Below are 22,949 nucleotides of genomic sequence, written 5' to 3'. Positions count from 1 at the left end.
CTCACGTTCGCAAGATTGCGCAAGCTCGATCAGAGCTGTCACGGAGATGCAGAAGCATAGGAGGTTCATTCAACGCTGAAAAGGCAGTACTGTACGCGCTTATTTTTATATTTATGACACTGAAGTTATAACATCTGCAAACTCAATTTGTGCATTGATGGAATGAATTTCTACGCGCAAGCATGTGATCATGAAACAAACCTGCCTCATAATCAAATATAATGCTGGCGAGTTGTATTTTAAATATCTTGGCTGTTTTGCCCTCTCAGTTTAGTCGACATATTTTACTTGGAACTCCAGCGACGAGCATGCCCGTGATATGAGAGTTCAGTTTCCTTCGAATTCATTTTTAATTGTGAGGCAGCTGTGTTATATTGTACAACACTGTCTTTCAGGATAAAGATGGAATTGATCTAAGCTTCCGGTGAAACAAACAAAGGATCCATTCTCTTCGAGATCACCAACGAAGTTGGTGACCTCGAAGAGAATGGGCACACAACCAAAACCAAGTGAGATAGCGTTTCTTTAAATGACAAGAATGAGTCCGAAAGACGTCAGACTGTCTAGGAGGGCTAAAAGCAGAGAAATATTTCTGAAATGGGTAACTTAAGCATTGTAACGTCCACGTTAGAACGCTTTAAGGCAGTTATAAGCACTGTTGTGGCATGTCCCAGCACCGTGGTTGAATTTCGCACTTTTCCGGGCTTGCTGGTGTCTTTTCTTTAGTTACACCACTGTGAGCCTCAAACTTACCACGTATGTTCTGTCTCAGTAAGTAACGTGAGAAGTTTTGCGCTTTGTGCAAAATTATGGAAAATGAAGAAAGTGCACAAGAATTATATAATGACTGCGACCGAAGTATAACGCTTTTCCGATTGCCTTCGGAGCCAAAATGTTAGTCCACAATTTCAGTTTCATCGGTTCCTTCGTAATAATTCTCATCACTCGTTTTCAGCTGCATATTATCAGCGGAGTTCGGCGTGTTCACTATTTTACGCCTGCTTCACAGCAACACTGGCAGCAGAGACAGTGACGGAACAGCTAATTTATAATGTAAAAAAATACAGGCGCAGTTCGTGTACTTAGCAGACTTAGCAGACACTGCGGTGGTCTCCATGATCGTACCACGCATTTCTGTTATTGTGGAGCTCAGTAGACACGGCACATACACACGCGGGAGGATTTGCCAGGGTTTGATGGTGAATGCGAAGGAGTTTCACGCAGGCGATTGCGAGAAAAAGAGAGGAATTAAACAGAAATGTAGAATAGTGAAACAATTCAAAATTAGAAAGGAATAATTTAATAAGAAATTTAAAAAAAACAGGAAAAAATGGCACAGTGTTTCAATATGTGGCAAAATTTCGAGTAGAGTTAGGAAGGGAAGCTTCAAAGTGCAATAATGTAATCGTAAGGGTATCCGCAAACCCTACTTAACGCGAATACTTTGACTCTAAGCACTGTGTATTGATCGAAATGCTGTCATGCCCAGCCATGTATTGATCAGCGTACAGTGCAGAAGAGCTGAGTGAAGGAATTTTCGAAAATGTTTATTATATCTAGTCCAGAAATTCAGCACAGACATAGTCGTAAAAAAAGCTATGCATTTTAGCTGTGCTACCACTCTCATGATGCGCTGATTACTCTCTTGGTCGTAGTAATGAGGGGCGTGTATTCAAGCGCTCATTTAGTTAAGCCACGTGTTAAAGCAAAAATCGTTCAGGCTGTTAATGCACTGAAAGCTTTAGTCGTAGTCGCCGTAAAAAACCGAATATACGCCATAGCGGCCGCCTTTCGATGGATACCAAGCTATCAACTGACTCATAATGTGCGATTTTTGAAGACTTTAAATAATCCCAGTATGTAGAATATAGTCTCGACCGTTTCCATACGGCACCTATATCTCTCTGCCTATCTTGCCACCTCCTTTATAATTTCTCTCATGGTGGGGTGCAGGTGTCCAGCGAGTGTGGAACGATGACGTATCTTTTTCTTTTCTCAGAAGATATTCGCACGTGTTTTTCCATTCGCAATACGCCACAACCGCGCGTGTGTGTGGTCTCCAACAACTTGAATTTTAAATGCGGTAATGTCCTTTACTCTTCCTGGAGGTCCTACCTAAGTCGAGTAGTTCATTCTAAATGCACCGATCATCGTGTTTCATACCCTTCGTTCAGATTCTGTCCGGGCAATGTCTTTGAATTTTTTCCTTCCGAGAGCTAGAAACGCTTGCGAAGTACTCAGTTGTTAACGACAGCCCCAGTGCACGGCCTTTGCTGGAGAGCCGTTTAAACTTTCAAGATATCATGGTAGACTGGAAGCTAAAAGAGCCCCCGCGCGATGTGCAGGACGTCGTTGTTTTATTTTCTTGCATTCCTGAATGCGGTTATCTTAACAGCCGACTGGGTAACTATTTAGACTTGTCTATACGGTTGCTGAATCTGCTTCCCAATATGAGCAGTCCATTGGAAAGCAAGGAAAGATCCTTCGTAAAGATGGCGTTAAAATGTTTTAGTGAAATCGGTTACTCAAGAATATGTTCTGAAGACATAAAACTGCGCAGGAGACAGGACACAGAAAAGATGCAGACAGGACGAGCGTAGACTAACAACTGATTTATTGAATGAAACGACCTTCCATCAAGAGCAACGCATGCGCAACCAAACCGATGGAAGGTCGTTTCGTTCAATAAATCAGTTGTTAGTCTACGCTCGTCCTGTCTGCATCTTTTCTGTGTCCTGTCTCCTGCGTAGTTTTATGTCTCCAGAATGCCTTACCAACTAGCCTCTCATCACACACTTCGAGAATATGACTACGTATAAAGCTGCAAGTTGAAGTACCGAAATTGCACATAGCAAGGAGCTCGATAAGGATTTTGACATATGCTTTAAAATGTTGATTGGGCAGAAGTCGGTGCTTGCGGAAGCAGCAACGTTCCATTCGGTTTATTTAGGCTGTTGCAAAGCGCTTGTCAACACCGCGTTTACAGTATTCAAGGAATATTCGATGAAATCCGCCCTTAAACTTGCCCAAGGATTCGCGTTGCTCCTCGGTGCGATCGGGCTGTGGTACGCACGTTGTCCTTTGACGTCGAAAGATTTAAAGAGTAATGCCTTTAAAGAGTAAAGGACACTTGCTCTGTAGCTTGTAGCCTTCAACCGCTTTGAAAAAGAATCCTGCAGCGGAGCTTCTACTCACGCCAGGGCAGTGCAGGTTCCTCTTGAGTAGGCATGGACTTTATCTGTGGCAGGAACACTGCCAGCGACATGATACCTAAAACACGCTTCTCATTTCGCGAAACTGCAGGGGCAGTTCATGGCCATGCACTCCTACTATGTCTAATATGCGGTGGGAGAAAATATACACGCCCGAACGGCATGCTCAGCGTTAATTTTACTGGCACATGCCATTTAAAACACAAACATCGTGTTGAAAGTCCATAATTATCAGGCTACAAAACTGATACAGATCCCACACATAACAGAGGCGTGACTAAACAGCGAGCAGTCGCGATCTTATATCAGTGGCTTCAGTCACCGTTATTATTGGAGAAGAGCACAAAATATCTCTTGTCTTGTGGGTTCTTTTTATCAGCGTGTCTTTTTAAACTGCTGCACTTGGCTAAGCTTGCTTCCATCATTTCTCTGCTTAGTCTTGTGGGCGCGCTGGGTGTCTACCAGGAAAGGAAAAGCGCAGTATGAGCGTTACTCACGGTGAGCACCGTAACCACGTGGTGAGGGCAGGGATGAAGCAGGAGGTGAAAGACTCGAGGCCTATAGAGCGGGCGCAGTGTTAGAAGCCCAGGGACTCTTCGACATGCACTCTGATTGCAAAGCACTTTGGCGTTTTCACATCTATTTATTTATTTATTTATTTATTTATTCATAATACCTAACAGGGCCCAGAAGGGCATTGAGTAATTGGGGCAAAGAACAACGAAATGTGCAAAAGAAACTAATTAATAAACCATAAGATACAAAACATTAAGTAAAAAAAACTAATGTAAAATGCAAAACTTAAAGGCGAAATTATACTTGGGATACAAGGTACTCATTAGTAGCATGAATGCCGGACATGACACCGCTGCAGCTGCGATTCGATTTATCCACAACGTGCTCAGCACCTGAACATGGCTGCAACAGATACACCTAAGTAGCTAACATTGTATTTTAATGCGAAAGCTTTAAGGCTCGTTAAGCGGAAAACACGGCGTCCTCCCGGTGGCGGCGTTGTCTCCAGAAACCCACGTCACGCGTGGATGTCATGAATCAAAGTAACTGGAAGGACTTCTTGTAATGTCAATTAAGACCTGGCGCTTATCTCAAACGAATTAACTTCAGAATTTTATTGACTTTCCACCAAAAAAATTTCCCATGCATTTTAGTCAGGATTCCAACCCACGCCTGTTCGGTAGCCAGGCAGGCATTGTATCGACTACGCCATGTAGGCACGTTGTCTTGGCGTAGGTACATGTAGAGCGGAAGGGGAGGGATTATCGGCGTGTGTTGTTGGGTTGATTTGAAGTTCAGCAATGTGGTAATTAATGGAGTAAGCTAGAGACGTCCTAATTAGTGAGATACTACTTTAATTATAGCAACATTACGTGGGTTGGCTGCAGTGTGGAAGAGTTGAAAGGCAAGAATGTGGAAACTTAGTTGTGATCACTGTGATAAATGTGTGAATGTGAACAAAGAACAGTAACTCTGTGTGAAGAGAAACCGCTGAAGAGAGCCATTAACGTATCGCGTAATACTATTAAAGGAAGAGCTGAATAAGTTCCCCCTCATTTTTCAGTTTCTCTTACCCACATACTAAGCTTTACAAACATTTCGTCATCCGTTTCCATGGACACTTCACACAGTAGCAGCTATCTTGTGTTTTCTTTTCGTTCCTATGTCTGCATAATAAAGGAGAAAATACTGCGAACCACAGCGTACACACAGAAGTCGCGTGGGAGCATGGAGGCTCCCACCGCTGGCAGAACCGTGTCGTTTCCCATCCCTACTCTCGCACTCCTGCTAGCGTGTTCCGCGGGCGACACACCGGGCGTGACCCTTTATTATTGATGCTCTGCTGTCGCGTGTCGTAGGCGTATTTCCGTCGAAAGGCACGTGCGTGACGTGCAAAAACTATTAAGGGGTCAGTCTTACTTTATCTGGGGGCAGTGCTGGCGGATGACAAACAGATCAGTTTTATGGACTTGCCTTGTACTACCACAACTGAACTCAGTAATACGGTGTGCTTTCAAAAGGGCACAGAAAAAGCACCAAGGGGAAGGCGGAAAAAGGCGTTTATGCAATAACAGCAAGGAGCCCTTTCCATCCGGTGATACTCCGGCTGCATATGTGGTGGCTCAAAGGGATACTGAGGCGAAAGTTAAGTTTGCTTGTATGAATAGAATACCAGCTCCTAAACACAGAAACACCACTCGTTTTGAAAACATAATTCTCGTAAAGTAGAAAACAGCAAAAACGAAAATGCAGGTGTCGCTAACATAGGGCAATCCCGCAAGTACATGCGTGATGATGAAATAGGAGAGGTCTCTGAGGCTGACAAACATGAATGAACGTTACGGGTTTGATCATTATTGAAGAACATAAGTTTTGTTTTGAGACCACTAGTGCACTTTTATCGCACGAGGAAGACGGAGAAGTCGCCCTGAATGTCGGATGTCAAAGAAAACTTGCAATTGGAGGCGCGACACGCGGCCAGCTCAGTTTCGGTATGTATTGGGGTGCTTCGCAACTATGCGTTCTGCGTTCACATATGGTTTTGCCATGCGCCTCGATTTACAAAAGCGGAGCAGCAGAAGACTTCCTAGTGCCTCTCTAAGTGCTCCTTGGACGATGTTCGTGCCACGGCACGCAACTGCGACATGAAAAAAGAGCCGTGTAAAGCAAACGTTCAGCCCGCCTCAATGTTAGGAAACGCACCGCTCGGCGTGTTAGCTTCGTCAACGCACCAAGACGCTGCGCTGCACAACCAGCTCAAGGAGAATTATTATTGCAAAATTTAATGAAGTTTGGCGGCACATACCAGTCACTACACATCATTTGAGGCGGGGGCTCGGTGAGACAGCGACACTGCCGACTGCTCGACGCTAGACCTTCTTCCAAGACCCGCCGCCTCAGCCCACAAATGCATCGCACTCTGTGTGGGGTTGAGGTAGCTGAATGCAGGCTGCAGTTCTTTGCGAAAACTTCATTGTCGAAATTGGCAATGGGATAGATCGTAACATTGTTGCAAACGTAAACGAAGCGACGACGGCTGATAGAGGTCTTCAACATCCCGTTGGCAGTAGTTTTCATTTCGGTTGCCGCTGGGCGGGAGCGCAGCGCTCGCGACCAGCAATCGCGTAATCCACCTTTCAGCTTCCGCCGCTTTACGTCACTGTTCTCCTATTTCTTCATCAAAGAGTCCTGAATTGCAGCGATGGCGAAAAGTTTTTAAACTTCGAATCTAAATCCGTTAGCAATGAATACCCATTTCGCTGCCGGAGAAGCGGTATCAACGCCACAACAGTGAATCGGATTTTACTACAAAAAAATTGGCAGCGTTGCGCTCAGTGTCCCTTCAATAAGAAGTTAAAACTATTCTTTTTCAGTGATCGTAGTTTGAATAACTGCAATAAATATGCTAGTGGGGAACGAATAGTGCCTCTAGCCTTTTCTGCAGGAAATAATTAGTGAGTGAGAAATCTGTGAAGCAGTACAGTCTTGCGCCCAAGTCTGACTACCGCATATCACCGTGTCCACACAATGCGAGTTTTCTCCGACCTTTTTCCATTAAAATCAGAGCTGTTGCTGTCACTGCGCCCGGCTATTCTGTCCAAGATTTTGCTAGTTTTGGCCGCATGCATAGGCAAGGACTGACAGTAAGATAGACGGACGCTGTCAGTCCGCGTTTTTCTGCGCTCCAACAAAAATGGATTAACAGCTCGCTAAACAACTAGCAGTTCTTTCTCCGCAACTTCATTTTCCTTTAAAATGATAACTCCTGGGAGAAGCAGTATGTGCAGTTGCTAGAAGTAATTATTTCAGTTTGTGAAATTTGTGGCAGATAGACGGTGAACACTGCAACTATGTCATAAAGAAAGAATAAATGCAAAATATGACGGAACCCGCCCTACCAGTCACGGTACACGTCATTAATGCTTAATTATCCTGGTAGTACAGATTTAATGAATACAATTTGAGCGCTAAGCAAAGCCGCGGACAACAGCAGAATTCGCAAACATCACGGCTGCACTGAATTATAGATGTATTCATCCTCTATAACACTACTGCGGAGAATATTGAGGTGTGCGGTACGGTGTCTATGCGCAGTTAGTGATGGCACTTGCTCGGCAATGCGCAAGCAATGATAAATGGAGCGTAAAGGCCATCACCTAATTTCTTCCTAGAAGGATTGCTAAGCTTTTCATTTTTACAGCGATTGCACCACTCTGACCATGCCTACCGCTCTTCACGGCTTTCAGGCTAACATTTTGCCCGTTCCATGTCTTCTCCCTTCGAAGATTTAAGGAAAATAGTTTGATAAACCGGTTTTAAATTTGAAATCTTATATTCTCGTACAACTTGAGACTATTGCGATTTTCTTGAGCAGTGTTTGCTGGGCACGGAGTAGTCATGAAAATTCCGGTCACCTTGTTCCCACGTTCACGTGGCGTCACGGTGTTGAGGTGCGGTAATTCGCACTGAAGAACATTTCCAGGTGCTGGGATGAGTAGAGAACATTAGTATAACAAGAGAATATTCATCGAATGAAGATCGCAAAAATATGACATCTATTAAAATAAGGAATACAAAACTTCATGCCAGCAAACACACGGTTGTTTAAAGTCCATTCACTTATTAAACACTGTTCCTATAGTGAATAAAACACCATATCTAGGGATCTAATTCACGAGCGTTTTACATTTGTTTCTTCTCCTACAATATAAGCAATTGTACTCCTTGCAACCAACTAAGAAAGTTCATGGAACTAAAGCGGTCGATTAACTCAGACACCGTCTTTTCCAACAATGATCACTACATCAAACTCATCATAGAATCGTTTAACACAGACCGGTGGTAGTCCTCACAGAGCTAACAGTTTTTCTGACATTCCTGCGCAACACAGTACACCGACACACCTCGTTATCTGTAGCGGGCTATGTGCCGCCATTGTGGACACGCAATTGGCGCTTCGGAATGAAAAATACAACACGAACTAATCTTCGCAGCTCGAAAACGTTATGCTCTAATCCTCCCGATGATTTTCTGCGCGTATTTGGCACAATAAAAGCTGGAGTAGGAAACTTCTACTATTTTGAAGGGTACTGGGCTAGACGGAATAAGTAAGGACATCTACGGCATTGAAATTTCTTCACAGTGTGGGCCTGATCGCTTCTCAACTACGGCCAGCGAAGGAACAAACTAAGCGGGAAGGTGTTTCGGGATATCAAACCAATTACTTTTAGACTGCTTGGTTTATGAAAGCTTAACGTGATAAAGGGACTCAGGCTATGAGGGACGCCTTAATGAAGGACAGCGAAAATGTCTACCACATGCGGTTCTTTAACGTGCACTGACATCGCACAGTACACGGGCCTCCAGGATTTCGCCTACATCAAAATTCGAGCACCACGGCCGGGATCGAACCCGCATCTTGCGGGTCAGCAGCCGAGCGCCATAACCACTGAGCCACCGTGGAGGCTCATTTCTAGACTGTCGCAACTAGCGATGAGACCACACTCGTGTTCGGAACTTCATCAGCCATTGAGTGCACTTGTAACTGACCCGTTGTACACCTTTAGGCGTTCTCCTTGAGGAACACACCGATGTTAGGGTTAGCACGGTGGCGCCACTAAAAAAGCTTTGAGGTACTTATATGAACTATCGCTGGGAAAGTCACTCGAGGCGCACTACTCCAAGAAATCTTATTAATATATTCGTAACTACATCAATTACGTTAACGACGCAAGTGAACCGCTTTTTTTTCGTGACTGGAACTTCCGTAAATCGGTATCGGCGCATCCGTACATTCTTTGCCAGGTACGGTTTGTACCTAGATATGAATAAACTGAAATTCGGATTTCTTGTACAGGTTTAGCTGTATCTAATACGGAGACTCTAGGTGCCCCTGTGGTCGAGCGACCCCTGCGTACAGAGCTTTGTTCATTGTCGCAAAGAATTTTAGTGGTATATGCAGGAACTTTCAGGGAAAGTAGTTATTTTTCCTAATGCGTTTAAAGGAGAAAGTTACACCTTCTTCTGGAGTGCAGACGAAACGCCACGCCTATCAAGTGAAGAGTCTGGAAGCACAATGTTTTAAAGTTTTCACTACAAGAAAAGTCACAAAATAGTGGACGATGACGCAGAATGATCACTGAAGTCTTCTGTTGGCTTGCCAAACAATTGGCGATGCTCATTGAGATTCGAAGTAAAGGCAGATGTAACGCTCGCAACAAGCTAATGGAACTGGCATTTGTCAAAGCGCAGCGCGTGCGAGAGGGGACAGCAGAGCAGTGATGTATATTTGGTAGCCGCTGGGGAGGCGAAGAGAAGGATTGTTGGCACTCAATAATATCCGCCCTCACATAATGGTGCTATCGAAGACGGCAGGGGACGTGCTGTTGATGTCGTTTTTTTTCTCCATGTATCTGTTTGGGCACATAGCTACTTCACTGAACCGAGCATTATTAGAGGAGAGAGAATGCGGAATCTTCATTCTCCCACTAAAAAGAAAGATCCCAAGCCACGTTTATACCAGCTGCTTCGTTGGAGGCGCTAGGCGTGAAGGAAGTATTGAGGGTGGTGTAAGGTATTGGATATTAGTATTCCTTGGACGGGTAGAAGCCGACCTACACAGCGTCTGCATTTGTAGGGAATCGTCAACAATGAGGGAGGAAGGTCGTCCAGGCAGCCAGTGTATACATCCTGTGTGTACAAATAAGGTATCAGTGTTTGCCTGCGCCGCCTAATATTGTCGTGTAATATGTTTGCGCCGCCTAATAGCCTAATATCGCGCCTTCTTCAGGCGCGTAGATTGGATACTAACATAAGAGGGTAGTAGCGTGTTTTCGTTACCCTCAGAAGACATTTTTTTTTGTACTTGCTCACAATTTTTTCCGGGGTCTTCTAATGCCGTTTTATCACCGAAAGCACTAAGACTTATTTCGGTATGAAGAGAGGAGGTATGGAGCGAATGCGCCTATGTCTGGGCATTGGTGGCCTCAAGATTGCAATTAAGATGTCGTAGCTAGGCTGATGTGTTTCAGGACCAGGATCAGCCGATATTTTGAAGCTGTGCCCTGCAAAGGAGCCACTCTCTCTAGTTTCCAGGTTTCAGTGGTGCTTTGGGTGGCACATGGCAGGCTGTTTTGATACCTGCGTGTAGCTGCTACAGTTTTAGTATTTGATGCAATTCGAGACAGCAGCTGCGCTTTGGTACCCGGTTTAGGATGTGGTTGATTTTATGGATCGCTTTCGCAACGTGTGCTGTCGCTCACCAGCATTTCCCCATTGGTCTCCAATAAAACCTAGTACTTTTATGCTGTAGCGGTAAGAAATTATTCTGCAGTTACCGACAGATCTAATGTGCACTTTGTATGTGCCACCGGCACTCCCAGAGCCGTTCCACGACAACAACGCAACCGTACCTGCCCACCATGCATAAATGAGTCATTTTCTTCCATTTTCGCCTTTTCAGCGTCTGTCGTTTTACATGCAGGCTAAGGCGCGGCCGCCGGCATGCTGCGCAGCGGCTCCCTGCTTGTCCTGGTGGCGGGCCTGGCGCTCAGCCTGGACCTTGAGGCCATCCAGCGCACGTCCCACTTCCCAGCCGCCGGCCCCGCTCCTTACCAGGGCCAGCAGCACAGCTTCCGCGGCGCCTCCAAGCGGACCTCCGTACCCCGGCGGGACCCCGAGGAACTCCACGGGCGGCCCCTGGTGGCTTCCGCCGGCAGCGCTAGCCCCGAGGAAAGGCTCTACTACAGGCTCCTCTCCACCCGGATGGCCCGGCTGCTCCCCGCGCTCCTGGGCGAGAACCAACAGCAGGGACACCCCGGGGGACAGGCTGCCATGGTCCCCGCCTTCTTCGACGACGATGATGACAGCAGCGGCGATGCCGGCGGGCGCTCAGCCAGCCACGGCAGGGGTGTGGCCGATGAGGACACCGGAGAGGAGGACGAGGGCGACGAGCAAGAGGCCGACGAAGTGATGATGTACCTGCCCAAGAGACGCGTCGTCCACTCGTCTGCGCCCAGTAGCAGGAGGCGGCTGCAGCAACCGTCCTTCGGTGAGCGCTTTCGACCGGAACCAAACGGGGACAACACGCGGCCAATATTAAAGTGAAAGGCTGCGATATTTTGGAGCTACAAAAATGAATACAAGAAGCACCAACACATATCGGCATTAGGGCAGGCCTGTAGGCAATGAAAACAGCATCTGCCTGCCGAAAGGCCGCCACTTTGGTCAAGTGCACCAATCGTTTCACATAGTTGCTAAGTGACAGTACACTCAAATGCAGGCATTTATCAAGACAAGCTTGCCTGCGGCAGTAATCGCATCAACTTGCCTACCCTAGTGATCACCTTAGTTAATCCTATGACGCCTTTGCAGGCAATACGTTTGGTGTTTTCGCACACCTTTCAAGTAATCAATTTTCCATGCAAGAGTGACCCATGTGATGAAGTTAATGAGTAACATATTCGAAATTACCTGTGCTGCTGACGATGCCGTCGATAATTTGCGATGTTCTCGGGGCGCCTCATGCAGACAGGTAACAATATCAAATTTATTTAGTCACTGTTCTAATGAGATGCTAACTTCACTTTCAAAGGCCAACTATTCGCATATGGGGGCGCTGTTCGGAACATGTTGCTTTATCGAACCTCGTAAGAACGGAATGACTTTACACTTTACGCACAGCATTTCAGCTTGACCACGGCCAGACTTTGCCTTGAAAACGCTCAACTCAGCGTGTTGCGAAATGATATCCGTTAGCGAAGGTTGTTCAATAGAGAGTGTTCTCGCACATTATAAACTGCGTTGTTTATGTGCACTTGCGGCAAAAACGTAATCGTCCTACTCATGGTTTGATCGACACGAGGGTCAATAATTAAATGAGTGAGAAAGCTCTTGGGTCCCATTTACGTTTCACGTGCATACTCTCGAATAACTGCGACCCGGAGCTCGCTTTTCCGCCCATAAATTTTCTAACAGCCTCCCGCCGAGCTGAGCCGTTTCAATGGCTTGGCGCACACAAACCTTTCCGCAGAGGGTATGGCTTGAAACCTCCACGTGCATTTAGAGGCATGATGCCCCGATGTCAGTGCTTGGCAGTGTTTTCGCGTTGTTCCCCGGGGGGTAATAAAGAGAGTGCTTTCAGCCGAGCCGCAGCTTGTCGGCTGCTCTTTCGAGGCATATTATTCACGTCCACCCAAACCGTCGTAAAAGTAAACTAACGCTGGAAAAATTACGAGTTAGGGCGGTGTGTGGGGCCTTAGCCACGGAGTCAGTTCTAGTTCCTTTCAATTTTGTAAGGGCACTAGGCGGCACATGGCTTCGCCGCAAATATGTATGCGATGGAAAACATAAAACTCCGTCCGCTTTATGGAGTACGTACGGCTTTCAGTTTTCCCAGTATTTGTTATTAATGTTCATCATTTTCGGTGTTTGTACAATATATGCTTGCGTTTGCACCGCTCAGCTTTCTATATTGCAAGACTGCTTACCCAAAACTTCACCCACATAATAGGCCACCCAGTGCGCTTCTTTTTCTGTTTACTGCAGGGGTTAACGATTTTGCATATTCTTGACGTTGTAATTATTTAACCTTGCAACTTTTAATACAGCACTTTAGGTAAGGTTAAGAACGCAGAATGTAATGGAGATGGGACGTGGGATCATTTTTCCGCCGTCATACAGAAAACATACTAAGCCCTCCTGACTATCCGTATAGCCGGAAAATTCTGCATACGAAAATATCGTGTAGAAAAAAGTACTTCGCGGACCTTCTTTTGCTTTCTTTTCTGTTTATTTTTGTGTGTCCGCCTAAGGCTGGACAAGACTGCGTGCTTAATACAAAACTGCACGGAACATTTGCCGTCTATCTCGCAGCCGAGATGAGGAGTTAGCATGAAATCATTTTCAGGGCAGAGGTAACACAATTTAGGACAGACCATGTACGATCTGTAGGCCGCGCTCTCTCGGTTGGTCTCAGACAAGTGTTTAAAACAATGTTGATGCGCTTTTAATGTTCCGCCTCTTCCTCGATCACCTTCTCTCGTGTGCTTTCAGTGCCAGCTTTGATTTTTCCCCCTAGCTTTCCTCTATTTCGGAAGGATGTTCGGCTGAGGGTACCAAGATGGGAGCTAAAAGCGTTGCATGCTTAATATCCAGAAGGCTGCGCCGCTTTTATGTAGCTTGTCATAATGCGCATTCACAAAACGTGACAAGGGTTGTCACTGCAACAATTCTACCGTGAGGATTCTGCGCCCATTCGCCGTGAAATCATTGAATGTAAATACGTTTAAACGGTCAGAAGCAGCGAAACAGCAGATGCACAAGTAGCACATGTATATGCATGTGCACGAAAAAATAGCAGAGAGAAACTCGGTGCCCACGCAGAGACGCTGCGCATCGCTCTAATGGAAAGGCTGAGTAAAAAAAGTGCGCAGAGCCGCTGCGCATTTTTTTACTCAGCCTTTCCATTAGAGCTACGAACTACTCAGTTTTGCCCGTAAGAACGCCCATTGCTCTATAGAACAAAAGACTAAAAGCACAGCATTGTACCGTGACAAGTGCTAGCAACCGCCTTTTCCTTGCATTATTTTTTTAGGCATTTTTTCGCGCCCTTGAAATTCGAAGCCGCCAGTCTCGGTCGTTTTCTGCGCAACAACGCGGGACGCAGCGCCAGCAGCCGCTCAGTTTGGATCAATAAAGCGCATCAGGCTATTTTGTATTTTGCGTCTGTGCGCTAAGGCCGAACTGTGTGTTGATGGGCCTGCCGCTGCTCTTTCTTTACGCTCGGCGTTAACATAATATATTTGAAACCGCCGGAAGCCGGAGCGACGTCAACGATTTTGGAAAGCTGATGTCGATTTCTGTCAGCGCAGCGCCTATAAAGTGCCTCCGACGCAAGCGTCGGGTGTTATATTTGAGAAGGGCTCGGCGCAAGCGGCGGCCTGGGTTTAGTACTTGCGACTCGAAAGTGCCAGAGGAATACCTGGCATTAAAAGCTAGAATAAAAAGGAGCTGAAATAACAACAGAGAACGTTTTTCCTCTGCCCTGTTTCTCGAGGCTTTTCCCCGCAAATGTACTTTGTAATATACCCTTTTTGGCCTCACCCACAGCAGTGTGGAGATCAGATATTGGCTGTGGCATAAAATATTGCGGTCTTTCTCGTAGCTGGCTTCATGAAGGAGCTACCGAGAGAGCCTAACACAAAATGTGTGAGAACTTCATTTGTCATTTCTCTACGTGGGTATTAAAGAGCAGCTGAGGGACAGTTTATATGCAATCCGATTTGTTTGTTTGCCGCTGCTTGTCTCACCTCCTGTTTGTGCGAGCTGTCGCCAGATGCCCATGCTTCATCCCATCTTAGAAAGTCAGAATGTTCCCCCGCCTCGCCAACAAACGGACCCTGCCTTATATCCACATATGAGCCAGAAGTCATCTATGATGAGCCCGACAAAGGGGCTCAAAGTCCCGACGTAATCCCGGGCCAACTGCCCATGTCATCCAGAAGTGTTGAGCTTATTCGAAGCTATGCACAAGGAATATGTTGGAGCTGCCGAGCAAAGTCCGCTGAGTGAGAACATATGGCGACACGACGCTGCACATAACCTCTATTCGTGGTTGAGACGAGGTGGTTCGGCTTTGCGCACGAAGGCTCTGGCAGAATGTTTGGCGGCGGTCTATAGCGACAATATAAACATCGGCCTAGGTCGCAGGGAAGAAGGCGACCACAAGCGCAAAAAAATGTGAAAAGAAGCAGGGCGTCTCAAAGGGAATCCTATGTAGGTTCTTGAACAAAGGACATCATATATATCGGTTCTTTTCACAGTCATATCTTTTCTGCGTTTCCCATTATGGTCCTCGCCTATGGTATCGGAACCAGAGATGCCTTCAGAGCAATTAACCCAAATTGTTAGGGGCACAAGAAGGGATTGATTAAATTATTGTTAGAAAACACGACCACATTTATGTTTTCATTGCAATAAACATTGTATACATTGACGTAAACGATCTGAAAGACGGAGAACCAAACAAAGCAGCAACTTGCCACCACAGCCTTCATATGATTCGGGTCATCGCAGACATATACCAAAAAGTGGGCGTGGTAAGGTTGGGGTGATAAGCTAACAACTGCTACCGAATTAGCCCCTTCAAGCCACACCTCATGGTACTTGAAACGAGCGCAATATAGCAATACTTGTTCTTTGAAAGAGCAAAAAAGTACTGATCACGTTGCTGATGTTAAAACTCAGTGTGGATAGCAGAAATAGCTTCGACCGAGCCCCTGACGTCGCTTAACTTTTATTTAGGCCCACCTTGATCATATTTTTTATAGAAGCCAATTAAGAGTCAAATGTTACATGATTCACGTAAATTTTGGTCTTGTTTTGTTCTGATATAACTGAACGAATTGGCAACCGTAGGGCTGTTCTCTCAATCTTTATACGCGAATCTGGAAGCCAGGTTTCCATAGCTTCCCCAATTGCTCAGGACATGGACGACATTAATTTGATTGAACGCAATCCTTAGATTCATAAGCGTTCCCAGACGCACTTTACGCAGCCGCTTACATATTACTCGCAGTGCCTGCCGTGAGGGAGTTCCAATGTGGCGGAGTTCCAAAGTCGCATAAACTTTCGCTGCTATAAATCCGCGAGGTAAAGTAACACTGACAACGTGCTTTATTATGTTAAGCGTTCGGTCATTATGCAAATATGAATCGCTGCAGTGGCAAACACAACCTTCGCGTCGCTTTTTTGTTTACCCTTGCACGCGTTTTCAACCCAAAGACTACAGAGGGACGCCACGTTGCTTTCACTGTGTGAAAACAACCCGTGGGAAGTTATAGCGACGCTGAACAACACCAGAAGTAGCGTGCTCAAGAAAACGACTGCGCTATGGACTAGTATGCAAGCTTGAATTTCACGCGAGGTTCGTGTTACAGAAATATGGGAGGGATAGGAGTAAAGAACGCCTATGTTCTGTCTTGGGAGGTAGACATCCTCCAAGATAAATATATAAACACTTATCACGATATGGGGATCCTCACAATTGCTTCTGTACTAGGGGGACGAAGGAAGCATCATCTTCGGATGAACTTGAACGTCCTGAAGAGGGAGAGAAGAGAGCTCACTTTGAGCGCACCACTTAGGCGCTCAAAATGCTGAGTGCGCGCCCCGCACCGGCCAGGTAATGACCAAGCAGGTCCCAGATAAGCCAGGTGTATCAGGAAGAGGGAGTGAGGGACACTGGTGGAAGGAAGTGCTGCGCATAAGCAGTGCGCTGATGGGCTCGAATTTTGTTTCTAGTGAGGGAGCGAGTTTCAAGTGCATACCAGTAGCCGCTTAAGGTACCCTGGCCCATTGCCCGCTCTAGCGCCTTAATAATGCACCTGATCGCTTAATTCTCAAAAGCGCCTCAACTTCATTGTACCCGTTCACCTCTGCGCTCCTATAACAGAAAGCAGCCTTAAATAGCTTCCTCGACAGTGCATCATCATCATCATCATCATCATCCTGACTACACCCACTGCAGGGCAAAGGCCTCTCCCATGTCTCTCCAATTAACCCTGTCCTTTGCTAGTTGCCGCCACTGTATCCCCGCAAACTTCTTAATCTCATCCGCCCACCTAACTTTCTGCCGTCCCCTGCTACGTTTGCTTTCTCTTGAAATCCACTCCGTTACCCTTAAGGACCAGCGGTTATCTTGCCTTCGCATTACATGCCCTGCCCAAGCCCACTTCTTCCTCTTGATTTCAACTAGGATGTCATTAACCCTCGTTTGTTCCCTCACCCACTCCGCCCTCTTCCGATCTCTTAACGTTACACCTATCATTTTCCTTTCCATAGCTCGCTGCGTTGTTCTTAACATAAGCTGAACCCTCTTTGTTAGCCTCCACGTTTCTGCCCCATAGGTGAGTACCGGTAGGATACAGCTGTTATATACTTTTCTCTTCATGAATATTGGTAAGCTACCATTTATGACCTGAGAGAACCTGCCATACGCGCTCCACCCCATTCTTATTCTTCTAGTTATTTCCCTCTCATGATCCGGATCTGCGGTCACTACCTGCCCTAAGTAGACATATTCTCTTACTACTTCTAGCACCTCGCTACCAATTGCGAACTGCTGTTCCCTTGCAAGGCTATTGGACATTACTTTGGTTTTCTGCATGTTAATTCTTAGCTCCATCGTTCTACTCTGCCTGTCTAGCTGATTGATCATGCTTTGCAGTTCTTGTCCTGAGTGGCTTAGAAAGGCAATGTCATCAGCGAATCGCAAATTACTCAGGTATTCTCCATTAACTCTTATCCCCAACTCTTCCCATTCCAGTCCCCGGAATACCTCCTGTAAGCAGGCAGTGAAGAGCATTGGCGAGATCGTGTCTCCCTGCCTGACACCTTTACGTATTGGAATTTTATTGTTGACTTTATGGAGAAGTACAGTAGCTGTGCAATCGTTATAAATATCTTCCAATATTTTCACATAGCACTCTTCCACACCCTGATTCCGCTATGCCTGCATGACAGCTGAGGTTTCCACTGAGTCGAATGCTTTCTCGTAATCAATGAAGGCTATATATAGGGGTTGGTTATATTCTGCGCATTTCTCTATCACCTGATTGATAGTGTGAATGTGGTCTATTGTCGAGTATCCTTTACGAAAGCCTGCCTGATCATTTGGTTGACTAAAGTCCAAGGTTGTCCTGATTCTATTAGCGATTACCTTAGTAAATACCTTGTAGGCAACGGACACTAAGCTGATCGGTCTGTAATTCTTCAAGTCCTTGACGTCTTATGAATTAAGATAACGTTAGCGTTCTTCCAAGCTTCTGGTACTCTCGAGGTCACAAGGCATTGAGTATACAGGGTGGCTAGTTTTTGTAGCACAATCTCTCCTCCGTCCTTCAGCAAATCTGTTGTTACCTCATCCCCACCAGCTGCTTTCCCTCTTTGCATTGCTCCTAAGGCTTTCTTTACTTCCTCCTTCGTTACTGGCGGGATGTCCCATTGCTGTGCTCGACTGCCTCCCTCAGTAACTTGATGATTACATTCGCTACTGTATAGATTTGTGTAGAACTCTTCGGCTAATTCAACTATCTTATCCATATTGCTGATGACATTGCCCTGTTTGTCTTTTACCGCATACATCTGGTTTTTACCTATGCCCAGTTTTCTCCTCACTGATTTTAGGCCACTTCCATTCCTTAGAGCATGCTCGATTTTCTCCATGTTAAACTTTCTTATGTCGGCTACCTTGCGCTTATTTATTAACTTAGATAGCTCTGCTAGTTCTATCCTGTTCTATCATCGACAGTGCAATCGTACACAAAGCTCATAATGATGTATGGCGACGACACTAAGATGAAAAGTTGTAGGTACGAATTGCGCACAAAAGACACACACAGGAAAACACAGGAGAGAGACTGAAAGAGCGCAAACTATCAACTGGTGTTTATTAGATTCAGTGCCGCTTTATAGGCAGTGTGCACACGTGCCTACAAGGAGGGGAAGGAGAGGATAAGGAGGCAAATCAAACCCTGCGCGACAAACCATCAGAAGCTCCAAAAAATTCCTTTCCGCGTTGTACAGTGAAACGGATGTGTCACTCACACAGTTATCACCTCTTGCCTTGATATGATATGCCTCTAGAAGTTCACGGGAAACTTTGTCCTTGCTCTTGCCCAGAATTCTGATACTTTTTAGCAGTGGCTCACAACCGTTGCATGCAATGCAATGAGCAGGCAAATTAGCTCCTTGTTTGTTCCTAATTGAACGCTGATGCTCCCCTGCGCGTTCATTCACGCAGCGTCCTGTCTGGCCCACATACACGCGACCACACTTGAGCGGGATGAGATACACAACGCCCGTGGCGCATTTCACAAATTGTGCCGCATGCTTATCTCGCATGCTCTTCGTCGAGCGCCTTCCGCGCTGATCCTTGGACACAACCCGGCGAGCTTGCGTGGCGCCGAAAACACCACAGGGACGCCATGCCTATTCGCCACTTTTTTTATGTTGTGGGCCACCTTGTGTATATACGGGACGACCGTAGTCTTTCTTCGTGGTAATCGCTCCTCGTTGTTGGCGCGGCTTCCTTTTTTTACCTTCAGAAGAAGGTTCTCGGCCACAGCTGAGATGACCTCGCAGGGGAAGCCGGCTGAAAGCAGCCTTTTTATCTGATTATGGAAGCTAGTGTGCATTGCATGCGGGCATGACTTCGTCAGAGAAGATCCCAGGCACGAGCTAACAATAGCTCTCTTGACTATCTTCGAATGGGCAGAGTCATAGGGAAGAAGCCCTTTCTGCGCTCGCGGTGCGTAGTGCCAGCAGACGTGATGCAAACCTAGCTCTAGGTTGATATCTAAAAATTGCAGCGAACCATGGGTCGGAAGTTCGTACGTAAAACTCAAACCCTTCCCATAGCGTTTAAAAAGAGTTAACATGCTATCCACTGAATTAGTGGGGGTCAAGGTTTTTTGTTTAGATAAAACAATTAGAAAATCGTCAACATATCTAAAAGCCTTAAGAACACCCTGGTTAGTAAACTCATGATTCAGGGATCGGTCAATAGCGGCTAAAAATATATTGCAAAGGGTCGGTGCGACGCAGGATACAATGCAAATGCCTTGTCGTTGAATGTAAAAGTCATCATTAAAAGAAATAAAAGTAGCTTGCAAATAAAATTCTAGCAAGGAAATGAAGCTGTCTGCTGGCACACCGGCTGAGTTTCGAAAACTTACTTCACCATTCCTTTCGATACACTCTCTGACGGCAACAAACAACTCATCATGAGGCACGGAATAAAACAAATCCTCCACATCTACAGAGAATGCGTAGCCAATAGGTGCGTTGGATTTCAAGAAACTGACAACATCACCGGAGGTCTTTGTGGCGAATGGGTCCTCTACTTGTAACCCACTCAGATGCTTCTGCAAATACTGGCTAATGAGGAACTGCCACGAACCCTTCTCACTAACGATTGTTCTGAACGGCAATGAGTCCTTGTGGGTCTTTGCGGTGAAGAAAACCGATAGCGCTCTCTTTCTACAATCAGTTATCGATCTTGCCAGCTTAGTTAATTCAAGATCACTGCACATCACGCTATCGGTTTTCTTCACCGCAAAGACCCACAAGGATTCAGTGCCGTTCAGAACAATCGTTAGTGAGAAGGGTTCGTGGCAGTTCCTCATTAGCCAGTATTTGCAGAAGCATCAGAGTGGGTTACAAGTAGAGGACCCATTCGCCACAAAGACCTCCGGTGATGTTGTCAGTTTCTTGAAATCCAACGCACCTATTGGCTACGCATTCTCTGTAGATGTGGAGGATTTGTTTTATTCCGTGCCTCATGATGAGTTGTTTGTTGCCGTCAGAGAGTGTATCGAAAGGAATGGTGAAGTAAGTTTTCTAAACTCAGCCGGTGTGCCAGCAGACAGCTTCATTTCCTTGCTAGAATTTTATTTTCAAGCTACTTTTATTTCTTTTAATGATGACTTTTACATTCAACGACAAGGCATTTGCATTGGATCCTGCGTCGCACCGACCCTTTGCAATATATTTTTAGCCGCTATTGACCGATCCCTGAATCATGAGTTTACTAACCAGGGTGTTCTTAAGGCTTTTAGATATGTTGACGATTTTCTAATTGTTTTATCTAAACAAAAAACCTTGACCCCCACTAATTCAGTGGATAGCATGTTAACTCTTTTTAAACGCTATGGGAAGGGTTTGAGTTTTACGTACGAACTTCCGACCCATGGTTCGCTGCAATTTTTAGATATCAACCGAGAGCTAGGTTTGCATCACGTCTGGTGGCACTACGCACCGCGAGCGCAGAAACGGATTCTTCCCTATGACTCTGCCCATTCGAAGATAGTCAAGAGAGCTATTGTTAGCTCGTGCCTGGGATCTTCTCTGACGAAGTCATGCCCGCATGCAATGCACACTAGCTTCCATAATCAGATAAAAAGGCTGCTTTCAGCCGGCTTCCCCTGCGAGGTCATCTCAGCTGTGGCCGAGAACCTTCTTCGGAAGGTAAAAAAAGGAAACCGCGCCAACAACGTGGAGCGATTACCACGAAGAAAGACTACGGTCGTCCCGTATATACACAAGGTGGCCCACAACATAAAAAAAGTGGCGAATAGGCATGGCGTCCCTGTGGTGTTTTCGGCGCCACGCAAGCTCGCCGGGTTGTGCCCAAGGATCAGCGCGGAAGGCGCTCGACGAAGAGCATGCGAGATAAGCATGCGGCACAATTTGTGAAATGCGCCACGGGCGTTGTGTATCTCATCCCGCTCAAGTGTGGTCGCGTGTATGTGGGCCAGACAGGACGCTGCGTGAATGAACGCGCAGGGGAGCATCAGCGTTCAATTAGGAACAAAGAAGGAGCTAATTTGCCTGCTCATTGCATTGCATGCAACGGTTGTGAGCCACTGCTAAAAAGTATCAGAATTCTGGGCAAGAGCAAGGACAAAGTTTCCCGTGAGCTTCTAGAGGCATATCATATCAAGGCAAGAGGTGATAACTGTGTGATTGACACATCCGTTTCACTGTCAACGCGGAAAGGAATTTTTTGGAGCGTTTCTGATGGTTTGTCGCGCAGGGTTTGATTTGCCTTCTTATCCTCTCCTTCCCCTCTTTGTAGGCACGTGTGCACACTGCCTATAAAGCGGCACTGAATCTAATAAACACCAGTTGATAGTTTGCGCTCTTTCAGTCTCTCTCGTGTGTTTTCCTGTGTGTGTCTTTTGTGCGCAATGCGTACCTACAACAGTATGCACCAACTCGCCCAACAAGAAGTTCTTCTTAACTAAGATGAAAAGCTGCCGTAAAAAGGTATGTCACTGTCTAATACCTGTCTAAGTCGTCACGTTGTGCCATCGGAAGAACCTCCACAAGGGACTTAAGTTTCACAGTCTAGTGAATTATTTCGCAACCGGCAGGCACAAAGTTGCGGTGAATGTCGGGTGAAAACTCTTTCGCGTCTGAACAATCTTCGCCACTAGTAACGTAGCGTCTGCCTGCAGCGTTTAAGAATGGTTTGGAAAAAAAAACCCGTGCTAGTTGGGATTAGTGCAAAATTTCTATCGCTCTCGGGGGTGAGTGGTGAAGAGGCACCTCCTTCTTGGCAGAGAAACGTATCAACCGGAAGTACCGGAAAGGCTCCCCAGAAGCGAACACCGCTTGCCGGTTGGAAGCAAGCCGGGAACCGTAATTAGACACGCGCTCGAAAAGCCATGATCTTACACGTTTCGCAAATATCCCCTCGGGGGTGCAAGCGAAACCACCCGCTTTCTTTGCAATGCCGGTTGGAGTTTGAAAGTGTAATTACCCTAAGGCGCCGGCAAGCCACTGATGCTTGCAGCACACATTTTCCCACTGCTCAACCCCGACTCTGCAGCCCGCAGGCTCCCACTCGGGAAGTGCACCGCCGTCTGCAGAAACTTCAAAATTCAAACAGCCAGCTTCAAAGAGCGAGCTCGCGATGGGCTGCGCTACGCGCTTCGTAACACGGCATACGGTGGGCTGTAAAACCCTGTTCAGATTACCGGTGACGGCTTGAAATTTACCCGCGCTGTGTAAGTGTGGTGCGATGAACAGCTACTGCACTGGAGGCAGCGACTGACCCCAATTTTCTGTGCGCGGAGTCAGCGGCAGGGCGCACGTCAGGGGCTAGCTGTGTTCATCTTCGCACAACGATAATTTGCCCGAAATATCGGGCCGAACGGG

General features: G+C 46.3%; 1 protein-coding gene across 2 annotated transcripts in view; it reads left to right on the top strand.

The window, feature by feature from the left end:
* The window catches only part of LOC149343950 (uncharacterized), an 89,104-nt gene that overhangs the window by 32,557 nt on the left and 33,598 nt on the right, over positions 1-22,949 (top strand). For both annotated transcript variants that reach the window (XM_089546105.1, XM_089546104.1), the window contains exon 2: positions 10,711-11,277. In XM_089546105.1, coding sequence (XP_089402231.1) covers positions 10,731-11,277 — 547 coding nt within the window. In that variant the 5' untranslated portion in view covers positions 10,711-10,730. The remainder of the gene's footprint in view (positions 1-10,710; positions 11,278-22,949) is intronic.

Source organism: Amblyomma mixtum, chromosome 5, assembly GCF_055824585.1.
Source record: "Amblyomma mixtum isolate Tamu chromosome 5, ASM5582458v1, whole genome shotgun sequence".
Taxonomy (NCBI): Eukaryota; Metazoa; Arthropoda; class Arachnida; order Ixodida; family Ixodidae; genus Amblyomma; species Amblyomma mixtum.
Note: the sequence above shows the minus strand (reverse complement) of the source record. Positions and strands in the feature narration are given on the sequence as shown.